Genomic DNA, 15,592 nt, shown 5'->3' on the forward strand with positions numbered 1-15,592 from the left:
ATGGAAAGTGAAAAAAAAAGCTGGCAGATTCTGGTGTTTGGTCAAAATTTGAAAGAACTCAACATGGGATAAATTTCCTGTTTATTCCACTTCCAGAGTGACAGCAGGACCCAGGACTGGGACTAGAGGGTGAGGCAAGCAGTGCATCTAGGGTGCCTTCCATTTAAAGAAACAGTTGGTCCCCAGTACTGACCATGCACTTTCATGAGTCTGAAGTTGAGTTCCTCTTTACATTTTGTTCCCTGGGCACTTTGCTTACCTCAACCCACTCCACGCCCTGGCAGGACCCATGATGTGGTAAAACTCTGATAACCTGCAGTCTTTCTGACCTACAGAACAGCAGATGACATTTGGAACAACCAGTACTGCTGGAAATTGAGAGGGGAAGTCCCATAAAAGAGAGAGCCAGAAACAGGGACACCCAAATTCTGTGTATATATTCCACCCAAGTCTCTGACTGACCCTAAAGTATACAAGTGCAGAGTACATTGCAAATAACCCAGCCAAGGGGGAAACAAAGAACAACTAAGATTTAAGCTGGTGCCCAAGAGATTTATATCAATTCTCTTAGTATGTACCAGAATCCTCAGAGTTTCCACAATATAACATTCGTAATTTCAAGAATACCATCCAAAAATACTCAGTGTGAAAAGAAACAGAAAAATATTGCTCCTTCTCACAATAAAGGTCTGTCAGCAGGGGCCAACACCAAAACAGTCCAGATGTTAGAATAAGAACTTTGAAGTGCTTGTTATAACTGTGTGCAATGAGGTAAAGGAAAACTTGCTCCTAATGAATGGAAAGATAGGACATCTAGATGGAGAAATAGGAACAATGTTTTTAAAGTAAATGAAAATTCTTAAAGTAAAAAATACAATAGCTTTTAAAAGTAAGAAGTATGGCTGCTTCTGGGTGATGATGGTAGAAATCAAACTGAGTGGGATCTTTCTGGGATGATGGTAATGTCCTCTATCTTGGTAGGGATTGGATTACATAGGTATGGGTATTTATGAAAATTCAGCATGTGCACACCTCAGATTTATGTAACTCAAGTTGAGTGTGGTTGTGCATGCCTGTGATCCCAGCACTTCAGAAGCTAAGGTGAGAGGATCACTTGAGCTTAGGAGTTTGAGACCAGCCTGGCAGCATAGGAATCATTTTTTTATATTTCATTGCATGTAAGTTTTACATCCCCCCCCAAAAAAAATTCTAGACAGACTTCCTAACTGAAGGAATTTCTAAGTCAGAGCCCTATTGACAGCTAGACAAAGAGATTCTGGTATGTAATTATTATGTTTGAAATTGTTAAAACATGATTGTTGAGTGACCATATTCAATAGTGGTGAGCATTCCACATAGAAGGATCAGTATCAGACAAAGTACAGAGAAAAAGAAGTCAGTAGTGTGTTCCAGGAAATAGTTCATTGGATACACTGTAAGTGGAATTGGGTTTTAAACATGAAGATGAAGTGGAAGATGTAGCCATTCAGTTAAGGTGCTTTCTTAAAAAAAAAAAAAAAATGGAGTGGGGGGTACTTATACTACAGCTTCAAGAGATTTCCTCCTGCTTTTAAAAACTGAGATGTAATTTACACACAATAAAATGTAAGTATACAGTTCAGTGAGTTTTGACAAATGTATGCAGCTCTATACCACTTCCACAGTCATATTCTAAAATTCTTCGTCACATCACAACTTCTCCTATGCCCTGTATCCCATGCTTCCACTGACCTGCTTTGTGTCATTGTAGTTTTGCCTTTTCATAAAGTTTGTATAAACAGATTATAAGTATCTGTCTTTTTCCACTTAGTACAGAGCTTTTGAGATTCATCCTTGCTGTGTGTATCAGTAACATTAATATTGCTGCATGGTAATTCCATAGTACTATTATGCCACAATTTATTTATCCTCATGACACATGATTGCCTTTTGGATTGTTTCAGTTTGAGGCTATTATGAGTAAAACTGTGATGATTCAAGCAGTTTGTGTCTACGTGTTTTGAATGGTCTCTAATGCTATTCTATGAATTTTTACATTTTTAAGTAATCATAAATGATACTGTTAGAGATGATGTTCTTTGCAGAAAAGGCAAAGTTTGATTCACTTTTATTTGAGTTTGTAACTCTTTAATATAATCAGTATTGAGTTGATCCAACTTTATAGAAGCTATTTTTAAACACCTCTTTGAAGATGTTTTTATTGCTTTTCTTTAAATCATTATAAATTACATTTAATAAAACTCCCAAACAATCTTAAAGGCAACTGTCTGAAGCAAGTTTTGTTTTTATGATATTCTCAAAGTTTACTTGAAAGTAATGTGAGAACATTAACAGATTCCAGATTTTTTTAATTGTTTTTTTTTTAATTTAAAAGATAAAGATATTAACAGCAAAATGCTGCATGGATTGAGGAGTGAGGATGCTTAGAGTTGAGGTATCTATTCCCAGGGTGAGAAATAACAGTGATCTTGCTTCATTTCATCTGCTCTGTGACAACAAATTTCCTATTGGTCCTCTACCACCCTGTTGTCAAAATCCACAAATAACAGTTGTGCAAATATTTGTGAGAAAGTTCCCCTGCTGAGTACAAAGATCTTATAACAACAGTAAATTTTCAGATATGTTCAAGATTCACTGTACCATCAGTCTTCATGGGAGGCCTATTTATGCAGGCAGTCAACAGGCATTCATGGGGTCCCCACTGCCTGTAAGGGACTATTCTGAAACTGGGCCTACAAGGCCTTAGATAGGGGCCCTCAACAAATGTGAGTAGGAAAAGTGTTGAGTGAAGGTTCTGGAAACTCCAGGGTCTCGATAGGTAAAGAGCTAGGGGTACTGCTGGGAAGATTCAACAGGTTATGAGGCTAGCCACTTGTGAGGGAGATTTTGAGCAGCTGTACAAGGGATAGCTTGGTTGAGATTACAAATCAGAGCCAAAGGGAAACCTGGAGATTGAGTCCACCACCCCCAAACCACTGTACCTGCCCACCTGTAACCAGGAGGGAAAAGCCTTTCTTATCTCTTTGCTCCACTAAAACTTGGGAGACAAGTTGGAAAGGAAAATAGGTTTATTCAAAGCCAGCTTTGAGGAAAGTAGAGATCTTTTTCTTTCTCAGATCTTCATCTTAGGGACTTGGATTGGAAAGGATTCTATAAGAGAGGGGGCAAAGTGGGACTAAAAGGCAGGAAATACATGCACGTAGATTGAGCGAGGCTGTGTTAATCATGTCAGTCTCAATTTCCTTGGCGCCCGTTCTCAGCATGAAGAAGCAGAAGCAGTTATCAGGAAATTGTAGGCGATTCAGAAAAGCAGTTATCAGGAAGTGCCTCTAATTTCAAAGGGGTCTGTTCCACAACTTCACTATGCCTAACTTTAGCCTCCCATTATCCTTTTTACATACTGACTTTGCTTTTTTTAAAAAAAATATTTGCTGTAACTATGAACACAACTAAAAGATTTTAAAGTCAACTTAGAACAGTAAGGGTTCTTTTTTGTAATCCTGATCTTTTCTTACCTTCTGGCCTCTTTCTTCCTTCTGTTTTTCTTTCCCAGTTTATCACTTTCTGTCTCTCATTGACTGAAAACACAAAATGAAACAGAAACTAGAAAACTTTTTTTTTTTTAATGTCTTAGGTTTGTTGGAGGGAAATGTGTATAATCCTGTGACTATTTTAAGGTATTTTAAGGCTGAATTCAAGAAGAACTCAGCTATGGCATGCTGGACGTCCAAACTACAGAACTTTGAGCTAATACATGTTTTAAGCTGCCAAGTTTGTGAAAGTATGTTACACAAGGGTAGAAAACACAAGCACAAACAATGTTAATTTAAATTATAGATTAAATAGATTAAATTAAACAATGTTATTTTAAATTATAGATTACTTTAATATTTTATACCTACCCTTAAAAAAATTAAAAGTAGTTACTAAGTTCTCTTTATTTGTTTTTTTTCCCAATGATCTTTTCCTTCCTGATTTAGACACTAAAATAAAAAAGCGTATGTGTTGAGGTAGGCAAAGTTCTAAGATGGGCTTCCAAATTGCCAGCCCCTGGCATGTGAACACCTTCTACAAGTCTAATCAGATGCTAATCTAGGTACTGCTATAAAGAATTTTGCATATGTAATTAGTTGACTTTAAAATAAGGATGTTATCCTGATGGGCCTGTTCTCCATGAACCCGTAAAATCTTACTTTAGAAATCCGAGACAGGGAAGCCAGATTCGAAGCATTAAAACCCTTTGCAACATTGCTAGCTTGAAGATGGAGGGAGTCACATTTCAGGGAATGTCAGCTCCTCCTAGAAACTGAGTGTCCCCACCTGATAGTCAGTAAACATGTGGGGTCCTAAAACTGCAAGCTGAATTCTGCCAATAACAAAAATTAATTTGGAAGCAAAACCTTCCCCAGTGCTTCCAGATAAAATATCATTGCAGCTGACATCTTGAATTCAGCCTTAGAATACCTTAAGTGAAGAACCCAGCTATGGCATGCTGGATATCCAACCTACAGAACTTTGAGCTAATACATGTGGTCTTAAGCTGCCAAGTTTGTGAAAATATGTTACACAAGGTAGAAAACGCAAGTACAAACAATGTTTTCCTGAATGCTTATTTTCATAGCACTTAATTTTTATTTTGTTTTTAGAAAATACTTAGTTTTTAGAATTCTATTGTTCTGGTATGGGATAAAGAAATAATAAGGTGGTATTAGAAAGCTAATGATATTTCATAGAGATATTCATGACATCACCTGAAAAGACATACCAATTTCTGAGCAGGTTTGAATGTAGCATTCTGAACTAGTTAACAAGCTGCTCTTCCTGTTTTCTTAGATCAAGAGTGTTCCTGTTAATCTCAGGCAACCTGTTGTGGACAAATGAATACTGGTCTCCATTTTTAGACAACTTGAAATGGTACTGCTACTCCTAACCAAAGGAGATCAGCTTGCCAAACAGCAGCATTACCACTTCCGATCACTAAATCAGTTTTCCTGAGTAGACCATAAAAGTGAAGGTGTAATTATCAAATTAACTGTTTTTTCCTGCCAAGAGATTTTTTAATTCATGTTCAATAGCCATAGACCGCTTAATATCTTTATTCTAATAATAATAACAATATTTTAAAGAAATCTTGTTTATGTTTGTTTATTAAAGAATCAGAAGGCCCTCTCTCCTCCATCTCTGTACCCCACAGAGAAAAGTATCAGTTCCTGGGGAAATAATTCAAATATTCGAGTATGTTCTTGTGTAACTCCACTTTAAATTCTCTTCTTAGTTTATCACCCTTTCAACACCTATTTCTTAAGAGCTTGCCTCTCATGTTTTATGTCTTATTAAATAGTAGGTGTTTGTGTTGCCATAGATACTTGGTATAGTAAACATTGATTTCTTAATTCAGGAAACAGCAATTAAGAATCTACAATGAGCCACAATAGTGCTGGCATTGGAACCGGAGTTGTGAACAGAAAGCGCCTCCTTTTATGGAATTGCATCCTAGTGAGGGAGGAGAGACAGGAAGCAGGTTGAGGGGGTAATGAGTACCAGAAGTTGGAAGGGAAGGAACCCTGCTAGTTTATGTTGAGTGACCAGAAAGGTATCACTGAACAAATGACATCTGAGCAGATATCCAAAGAATGATGGAGAAGCCATGGATACCAAAGGGAACGTCCCTCCAAGCTGTTATCCTTTTTTGCTCTCTACATCCATGAAATACACTTATTAGTTGATTAGTCATAAGCAAAGATTGTCAGAATGAAATAGAGTTCTGTTATTTAGCTCTCTAGGCTGATTATACACATATCTCACACTCTAGTGAGGAGAGCTTCAGCAAGCTTCATTCTAAGCTATATCAATGCACAGGATGAAGTCCATTGTACGTTATTTATTCTAAGCAAAACAGATCAAAGTACCCAAATAATTCTCCCAGCAAGGTGCAAACCCAGGGACACCTGCCATTGAAATCCTACATTCTTATCTTCAGTCTTGAGTCCTGGGATGAGAGTTAGCAGTGTAAGAAAGAACATTTAGTTGGCCATCTCAAATGTCTGCCTTTTGGAGTTTAGGGAAAGGACCTTACAGTCTGAGAATAAAGAACCCCAATTATAAAAATACTGAATTTTGTATCTGTTGAGACATATGGAAAATGAATAATAGCTTTTTCCCTCCTCTGAGTGCTATTGTAGATAGTATTTATTTACCAAAAATAGAGCCACCTAGATAAAAAGGATCATGAACCACCAAATAACCTCTAAGAATATTTTCATTAGTTGTTCCTTTAATATACAGTTTTTAGCTGTATCCTGGGTATGTGACTTCTAATTAGAAATAATTCATCTCTAATTATGTTAACATTTTTAACTTTTCAATTTGAGATACACAAAAGATAAAATCTTCTACCTTACATATATTTCATTCCCCCCCCACCTTCAAACAGCAGTGATATATATAACCAGGTGTTTAAAAAAATCAAGTCACAGACCCAAAATCATATCTATTAATACAGCATTTACACAAGTCTGATATTAAGTAGTATTTAAAACACAATTCAGAACATTTGTATAGTTCTTTTTAGAAATTTTTTTCTTTGAAATACAGCATTATTTGGTTATTTATAGGTCACAACCACCTCTCAGCATAATAGATTCCTTTTTCATAGGAAAATTAGCTAGTAGCTCTTTTAAAATTGGCATCACAGTTCAGAATTACAAATTAACTTGTACAATCGTAAATCTAACATAAAATGTCTTTAAAATAGACTGCTTTGTGTTCAAGCCTAGAAATTATTTCAGTTTCTTTTAAAAAGAGCATTGCTCTGGAATAATGCACAGATTGAGATGGTGGGAATTTTGTTTTCTTTTTTTTTGTTGTTCTCAAAGTTAGGCAGAAATCTTATTTGGTCATTTTAATATTGATAGCAATGCAAACAAGAGCTGGAAGAATGGAAGCAACACAACAGTGGCTGAGAGCATAATCTCTAGTATTAGATTGCTGGTTTTCAAGTCATGATCACGTGGTTTACTAAAACTGTGACAATGGGCGAGTTACTTGAACTTCTTAATCCCTGTGTTTCTTTGTATAATGAGGCTTCTAACAGATGCTAATAATAGATTACACATATTTCAAATGGTTGTTATGAGAGTATAATGAATTAAAAATGTTTATAAAATAAATAGGCACAGAGAAAGCTCTGTGTAAACATTTGATAAATCTATAGTTAATTGTTAGGACAACAGTTTTTTGTTTTTGGTACCAAGGATTGAACTCAGGGGCACTCAACCACTGAGCCATATCCCCAGCTGAATTTTGTATTTTATTTAGAGACAGGGTCTCACTGAGTTGCTTAGCACCTCGTTTTTGAAGCTGACTTTGAATTTGCAATCCTGCCTCAGCCTCCCAAGCTGCTGGGATTACAGGTGTGCACCACTGTGCCCAGCTCTTTATATCTTTAAAAGCTGATTTTGATATCATATACTCATCTATTTGAACAGTGTTTCTATCCTTGGATTTTTGGAACTTTCCATCAGATAGGACCAGGGAAATGATATCCACAGTGCTATGCTGGAATTGACTATCATTGGCTTACAAGAATTTTACATACAGTGTCAAAAACTTAAAATGTTTACATTGAAAATTAAATAATTTATATTAAGAGAAAAGGCAACAAATACTAAAAAAAAAAAAAAAAAATTTCCAACAAGTCCAGGTTCCCCTTGCTCCAAGAGCCATTTCCTAAACACTTACCATCACCCCACTGGATGAGGGTCAGGGTGTCCCAGTAGTTTCTATTATTCTTTTGCTGAATATTATAAATGAAATGGGGACTATATGATTTCTTGTGTTGAGGAAAAGACTGTAAAAAACTTTGTTAATGGAAGTTTGCCCTGTAGACATTTTTAAAGCTTATCCTAAATTGAGCATCCAAATTATGTCAGTAGAATTCATATGCAATGAATAAGTAGCTATTTTCATTAATATTAATAATAATCATCTCCTTTTGTATAGTATCTTATAGTTATATATTAACTAACAAAATTCTGACAATAATTTCATAAGCTAAGAGGTCATTATCGCTGTTATATAAATTAGAAAGCTGAGATTCCACAAGATTATTACTTTTCCGTGGTTATTCAATGTGTAATTGAAGAGCATTACTTATGAAATCAGATTTTTCAGAGTACAAATCAAGTGAAAATTTTAGTTCTGTTGATGAAGTCACATCCTATTAATTGTGAATTAGAAGTCTGCCACCCTCCCCGTCTCCAATCTTTCTCTCCATTTCTCTCTCTTCTCAGGATATTGGATGCTAAGAAATTAAGTGTATTTGAGTTTTTGTAACAATGCTAACCACAATTTTTCAAATGAACCTGGTTCTGTTGAAACTCTGCCTGAAACTGATGGTATTGTCTTTGTCACTTTTATTCTTAGAATTCTCAATTGTAAATGTTTCCACATTCCAGCTTTGCCATCATCCATGTGAATCCACCACCTTCACATTTTAGTTCTTTTTTTGCCAGTGTTTTTTTTTTTCTCCCCACCACACCGTCTGCCATGAATCTTGTCATCTGCTATGAATCTTATCATCCTCCAGAAACTGGTTCCAACCCCCAACTCCCCCCAGCAAGCCTCCCATCTTTGCAACTCACTTCATGACTTCTGCCCTCATGTAGCTCTCTTGTCACTCTGCCTCTCTGTTTTCTCTATTTTCTGTCTTCACTGTTGTTTTAATTTGTCTTCTTGCTCAATTGCAAGTCCATAATCCATTATTCCAATCTTTCTTACAAATTTCTTCAGCCCTCTCTCCTTCTATCACACCATTAACCAGATTCCAGGCCTCAATAAATAAAATGTACCACCCTCTTCGTGATGTAACGAGAACAGAGGAGTATTGCTGTGGTTAAACTAGTCACTAGGTTCCACCCACTTTTCTAATGTGTGTTTAAACTCCAGCATTGTGTCCAAATCTGCTTCTGGTTTTGGTGGTTTCATCTTTTAGCAATGAATCTTTTTTTCTCTAGCTTTTCTATGTGTCTCATAATTTTGATTGAATACAACCATGATAGGAAACTAGAGACTGAGATAAGTACTATTTAAGCCCAGAAATGAGTTTGTCTCTTCCCTGTCAGGCTGTTAGCATGGGGGTAATTCCATCTTATTTGAAGTTGTGCTGGTTTTGTATTTTGTAGTGCCTGTAACAGCAGACTACAAATCTTTCCTATGATGGTCTGCCACTCTTGTGCTTACACATAGGCTGGAGTGCTAAAAGGTTTTTCTCAATATTTCTGCCCTGTTCCCAGCTGGCAGAGTTCTCTACACACCTGCAGAACATGGTTTTTCCTTCACTCATAGTAGATAACTGTTGATTTTACTCAGTGCAAGGTTCAAAGTGGTCAGAGAAGCTGGAGGTTCTCCAGTCTTCTTAAGGCAAGCCCTGTACGTCTGAGGTTCAGCAGTGGAACTTTCTCCACCTTCCTGCCTTCCTCAGTAGAAGACAACCCTACCAGTCCTGCTCAGTGCTCAAGTGGGCTTCCTGCTCCTCACCTTGTGAGTTTCAATCTCTGCTTTGTATCAATACAAGATTCTGAATTTGAACAGCTTTCCTGTCCTTGACCCCCAGTGGCAAGTGACTTTTTACCAGATTTTACACTCTTTCCACCATGATCTTCTGCCTTACCTTGCTTGGGCCCCCATAAAAAAGTTGGCTATCTATGGCCTGAGACCTCTGAAACTGGGAACTCCAAATAAACTTTTCTTCCTTCAAAATTATTCTTGTCAAGTCTTTTGATCCCAGTGGTGAAAAAGCTAAGATACTTCTTCCCAGCAGCAGCCAGCTACCACTTTGTCTCAGAGATGGGTCCAGACATCTGAATGCTTTATGCCTGCTCCAGGTAGCAGCTGATCACTATCTTGTACTCATGTAGAGCCCAGTGCACAAATGGAGTTCTCTGAAGCTCCTGCTCCACCCTGCAGGAGCCTGCACACCCAGGAGGCTCTCTCAGGTCTCTCTCCCTCCCCTAAATCTTTCTTGAGGGCCAAGAGCTGTTTGGGAGGGCAGAGTCTCCCTAAGTCTTAGGGCTTCCAGGGATACTAAATTATAATGCTGTCTGTTATGGCTTGGATCTGGGATGTGCCCCAAAAGCTTGTATGTTGAAGGCTTAGTCCCCAGTGCAACAGTGTTCCCAGGTAGGGCTTTGGGGAAGTGATTGGATCATGAGGGCGCTGATCCCATAGGTAAATTAATTAATCCGTTGGTGGCTTAATAGACTACTAGGAGGTTGTGCAAACTGTTGGGGAGGGGCATAATGGAGGAAGCTGGCCACTGGGAATGTGCCTTAGGGCTGTAGCTTGCCCTAGGCCCCATTCCCTTCTGCTTTGTGGAGCCATGAACTGAGCAACTTTCCTCTGCCACACCATGATGTTCCTTATAGCCAGTCAACCATGGCCTGAAACCTCTGAAACCAAATTAGATTCTTCACGATTTAAGTTGTTTTCCTCAAGTATTTGTCACAGTGATGAAAAGCTGACACACTGTCCGATAGTCAAGCTTTAAAAAACTGAGTTTCTCTGTCAGTTGGTTTCTTCTTACCCCCTGTTATGGTGACACTTCATCCTCCTGTTCTCTGCCAAGGGGGATAAAGTTTGTATGCCTCCTCCTCAGAGAGGCTCAGTACTCTTTACAATTTAGTCAGGTAAAAACTTAGTCTCTGTGGATCTTGAAAAAAATATATTATTATTAGATCGTACAGCTTTTTCCCACATATGTTAAGACCAACATTCTCCTTCAACTTTCTTTCTTAAACAGGAGATTTCTTGCAAGGCTTGTTTTAAAACTCCCTGTTTGTAACACGGCCTGCACAGCCCTACATAAGCCTATCTGCCTGTCTTTCCAACTAAACATTTTATGTCCCCCAATTCCTCAAATGTGCCAACCTGTTTTCCATGCCAGAGCCTCACAGACTGTTCATTCTCTGGAGAGTGTTCCTCCCCATATCTACCCTGGTCAGCATCAGACCCTCAGATTCTTTCTTGCCCTACACCCCCATCCAAATTGGTCTACTTAAATTACTTACTGATTCTTTTCCAGAAAGTAATAATAGCCAATATCCCATATTCTAGATATAGCATATGCAGTCAGTCTCTGTTGGTGGTTATTTAGATTATTTCCAATCTTTTCATAATTAGCAGTCTTATACACAAAGCATATCTATAGGATACTTTTCTAGAAAAAGAATTGCTGTATTTTAAGTTTTATGTGGAAACAGTTCATCCCAGTGGTTTAAAAAGTCTGGACTCTGCCAGCTGTGTGCCCTCGGGCAAGTTATTTTACCTTTCTGTGTATTGGTTCCCTCATTTCTAAAATAGAAATAATAATAGGACCTCTTACAAATTCTTTGAGTTAAGTGAATTCATATACAGTCCTTAGAACAGTGTGTAGCACATATTCATTCAATAAATGTCAGTTCTTAGGATTATTAACATTTAAAATTTTAGATAGATATTGACAAGTTTTGCCTCATGAATGTATTTTATAATTTTACACTTCATCACTATGAGAATGTCTCTTTATGCCCTCAACACCATGTCTTATTAACCCACTTTTTAATCTTTGCTAATTTGATAGATGAGCATGGCATCTCATAATAGTTTACTAAGAATGAAGTCAAGCATATTTTCACAAGTTTAAGTCATTTGTGACCTGGGTGTTCTGTATGTTTTGGCTGCTGTTGTTCGTTGATCTTTTTCTGATTGATTTGTTTAGTTCTTTATCGTGTACCAGGGAGTTTAGCCTTTGTGTTATGAGTAGCTTTTTTATAATAGTATTCTACACTTTTACTTCATGGTAAATTTTCTTTCTTTCTTTCTTTCTTTTTTTTTTTTTTTTTTTGTGTGTGTGTGACACTGGGGATCAAAGGGCCTCACACACGCTGGGCAAGAGCTCTACCACTGAGCTACATCCCCAGCCCTTACATGTATTTTTAATAATGTCTTTATTTATGATTATTTTGAAAACTCTGTAAGATCAAGAGCCGTGTCTATTTGTTCATCATTTGTATACCAAGTACCAAGGCAAAAATGTCTAACACTTAATAAATAATCAATAAATATTTAATGAATGAATATATGGGCCAAATATAACACAGAGAATCTTTGGTACATAAATAGACTGGGAAATTGGAAAAGAAATCACTTTGTATGGAAACATGATGAGTTTGACTTTGGATAGGTTGAGTTTTAGGTGACAGCCAGTATTCTAAATTCAGTGTATTCAAGACTTGTACTCTGGCAAAATATTCATGCAGATTTTGGAGTCATTACCATGAAGTTTTTCATTGAAAACAGATGATCTCTGATGGAAAGAATATTATGTGAGGGCCCACAAACAAACACTTCTAATCAGAAAAAAATTTCAGGTGGTTTTTAGTTGTCATAATAGTTTTAAAGTAAACATGAAACAGGAAAAATAGAAGCATTTTATATGTGCAAGTATATAAAGACTGTGTGAGTATAGAAATACTTCCATATTTGGGACAATAATGATTATTGCAAAACATTTATACAGTGTTATAATTGCATCCAAATCACTTATTGTGAAGAAATGAAAGCCTTTCTTAATGGAAAATGGAGTTCATCATAATCATATAAGCTTGTGAAAATCAGAAGTGTTCTTTTATATAAAGTAGGCTGTTTGTATTTTCCAGTTTACAATTGAACAGTGATTTTTTTTACTGTAATATCACTGAGAGATTAATTACTATCAGTTTAGTCTCCAAGTCTGTTTTTTACAGATTATGTTAACTGTATGAAAACTAAGAAACCAACTGTCTTAAAGGAAACAATTTGTTTTCTCAAAGCAGAGAAAATAAGCTCTACATACTGATTAATATATAGGGATATCTTTATGGCAGCAGTCATTGAATAACCATTTTGACTTAAATACTTGTGTATTAGTACATTTACAAGTCTGTTCTGAAATTAGAATTCTTATTTAATAATAGGAAGGAAATGATCAAGGGAGGAACTCTCTTCGACGGCACAGGAGATATGGTATTCTAGTATCAATCTCAAATTTCATAGGATCTTATGAATAAAAGATACTATCTTAAAGTCAATTTTTTTTTTGCTTTTTCATTAAAAAAAAAATAAATCTGTGACTTAAGAAATTAGAACAGCTAGGCATGGTGGTGCACGCCTGTAATCCCAGTGGCTCCAAAGGTTGATGCAGGAAGATTGCAAGTTCAAAGTCAGCCCCAGCATAAGTGAGTTGATTATGAGACCCTGTCTGTAAATAAAATACAAAATAGGACTGAGGATGTGGCTCAGTCATTAAGTGCCCCTGAGTGCAATCCCCAATACCCACCCCCCCAAAAAAAGGAATTAGAACTTGTGCTGATCAAACAAGTCATTTAGCAGACAAAAACCTTAGACACGTTAGAATATCTTCCTACTTAACCTTTATAATCAGAAGTCCTGTATTTCTGACCATTACTGTCATGAAAGGAAGATTCTATGTACTATCATCAGATTCTTCCCTATAGGCAAGGAGCTTGTCCATGAGGAATGAGCTATTAAAAAAAAAAAAAAAAGATGCAGAAAGTGTTAAGACAGAAAATAAATCTGAACTGGTACAGGAGCAGCAGTCTGTCCTGCCTGAGCACATGCTAAAGGACATGCAAATGGAGGATCACCTCAGGGGCTTTTAAGTAGCCAGTCATTTCCTAATGCTGAGATCTCAGAAGTGCTTATTTTCTACTCAGAATAGGAATATTTATACAAGAAGAGGGAATGAAAACTCCAAAGTAGCCTGTGTTAATACTTGAAGTAAGAAGTTATAGAAATTTTGCCCATGTTCTTATTTTATGTAACTTGTATTAAAAGACTGGAAATAAATATAAATAAGGCATTTTTGTTTGTTTTTCTTACTTACAATATCCTTAGTGCCCTTCTCAAAGAGTATTTGAGAGTGATGAGTATTTGAGAAGGTTGAAGTAAAGTTTTATTTCATTCGGATAGTTAAATTGCTCACTTTCACTCTGCCTCTTACTGTTACTTGGAAGAAAGGAAGTCAAGAATTTGTTGTTCAAACTCAATTACTTTCTGAAAACATAGGCTACCTGAGCAATGGAGTCTTTTCTTTAGTGTGTTAATGTATACTATACTCATAAAAAGAGTGGTAAACCGTTGTCAAATTGCTGATCCAGTAAATTAGTTAAAATCCTTAGCAATATTCAGGATGGAGTGAAGGGTGGCAGCCATTGTATTCTACAAGGTTACCACCCCAAATTGAAACATAAGAGAAAATGGCTGCCTCAACATGGGACTGTCCTCTTGGTATGATGAGGGCAAAAATATACTCACTTTTAGAATATGGCCACATATTGCTTGCTTAGTTCATTCTACATCTCATTTTAGCTAATTATTCTCGCTCCCATTACAGAAATAGAAGCTAAGTTTAGCAAATTGTTTGGCCATTTATGTTTAGTGCACAAAATTTTTAATTAACTAAGTAAAATGCCACAATTCATTGTAAATCACTTTGCTAAAGTTCCAAACTTAATATGGAATTTTGTCTTGCCCAAAAGCTACTTTCAACCCCCTGCTGATCTGGCATTCATGTATGATTCCCTGTGGAGCTGAGTGAAATAATGTAAAGAGAGCCAATTAAAGAAACTTTGAGCCAGAGTAGACAAGCTTCAGCCATCTTGTCCATCTCTCTGCCCCCCAGGCACAAACCATCTACTGCAACACAAATTTTTGCTTGAATCTTGCTGACAAAAATGCTCACTACATGTAAATGACAAGTCATAATCCAGTTATTGCAACTAAAGCAGATTGTTAACTGTTCAAGACTTATTTATTGTATACTAAAGATGCTGAGTATAAAATCTGATCTGAATTGTCTTAATTCCCCCTTTTTAGGAAATTATTTTGTACAAGAAATGTACTCAAATAATTGTCAAGATGGGGGAGGTTTGTGTCCAGGAAATAAAGTTATCTTCATCATCTTATTAAATGTATTTTTGGTTTCCTTTCACTCTAGCCTTACCTTATGGGTGGGAGGAAGCTTACACAGCAGATGGAATCAAGTACTTCATCAAGTAAGTACAAGCCTCTCAACCAAGTAAGCAATTTTCCTCACATCTGGAGAGAACCTGGAAGTTGCAGAATAATCAGCAAAACCAAGAAATCCTCTTGGAGGTTACAAAAATTAGAAACAAGAAATGAAGCCTCACCATTTTCATTTCATGTGATTTAAATGCTAATATCAGATGTCACTTGGGGGGAAAATCCCTAGTAATAATTTCAAGGGAGACATCAAAATGTTGGAACAGAAACATTATTTGAACTTAAATGGTGGCTACCTAAATTTACTTGCTGGGTAGTAGTGTTAATATTTATGAAAAGTTAATATCTAATGAAAAAAATCCATTTTATATGTCTTAAAACTTCTTCACAAAAATACCCATAACAATCAACATTTTTCAGTGCTTTACAATGTACCCAGACCATTCATTCTGCAAATATTTTTTTTGAGCATTTGCTGTTTACCAGGCTGTTCCATGCCTTGGAGACACATAGGTAAAATGTACAGACTGGT

The 15,592-nt window shown here is 36.6% G+C and overlaps 1 protein-coding gene across 4 annotated transcripts in view; it reads left to right on the forward strand.

Annotated features, from left to right (window-relative positions):
- Stxbp4 (syntaxin binding protein 4) overlaps positions 1–15,592 on the forward strand; it is a 148,258-nt gene that overhangs the window by 116,658 nt on the left and 16,008 nt on the right. For 3 of the 4 annotated variants that reach the window (XM_005321604.5, XM_013356989.4, XM_078042265.1), the window contains exon 17: positions 15,035–15,092. In XM_005321604.5, the coding sequence (XP_005321661.2) occupies positions 15,035–15,092 (58 nt within the window). Of the gene's footprint in view, positions 1–15,034; positions 15,093–15,592 lie in introns of those variants that run through there. The other variant, XR_013436131.1, reaches the window with a different exon arrangement.

Source organism: Ictidomys tridecemlineatus, chromosome 3, assembly GCF_052094955.1.
Source record: "Ictidomys tridecemlineatus isolate mIctTri1 chromosome 3, mIctTri1.hap1, whole genome shotgun sequence".
Classification (NCBI taxonomy): domain Eukaryota; kingdom Metazoa; phylum Chordata; class Mammalia; order Rodentia; family Sciuridae; genus Ictidomys; species Ictidomys tridecemlineatus.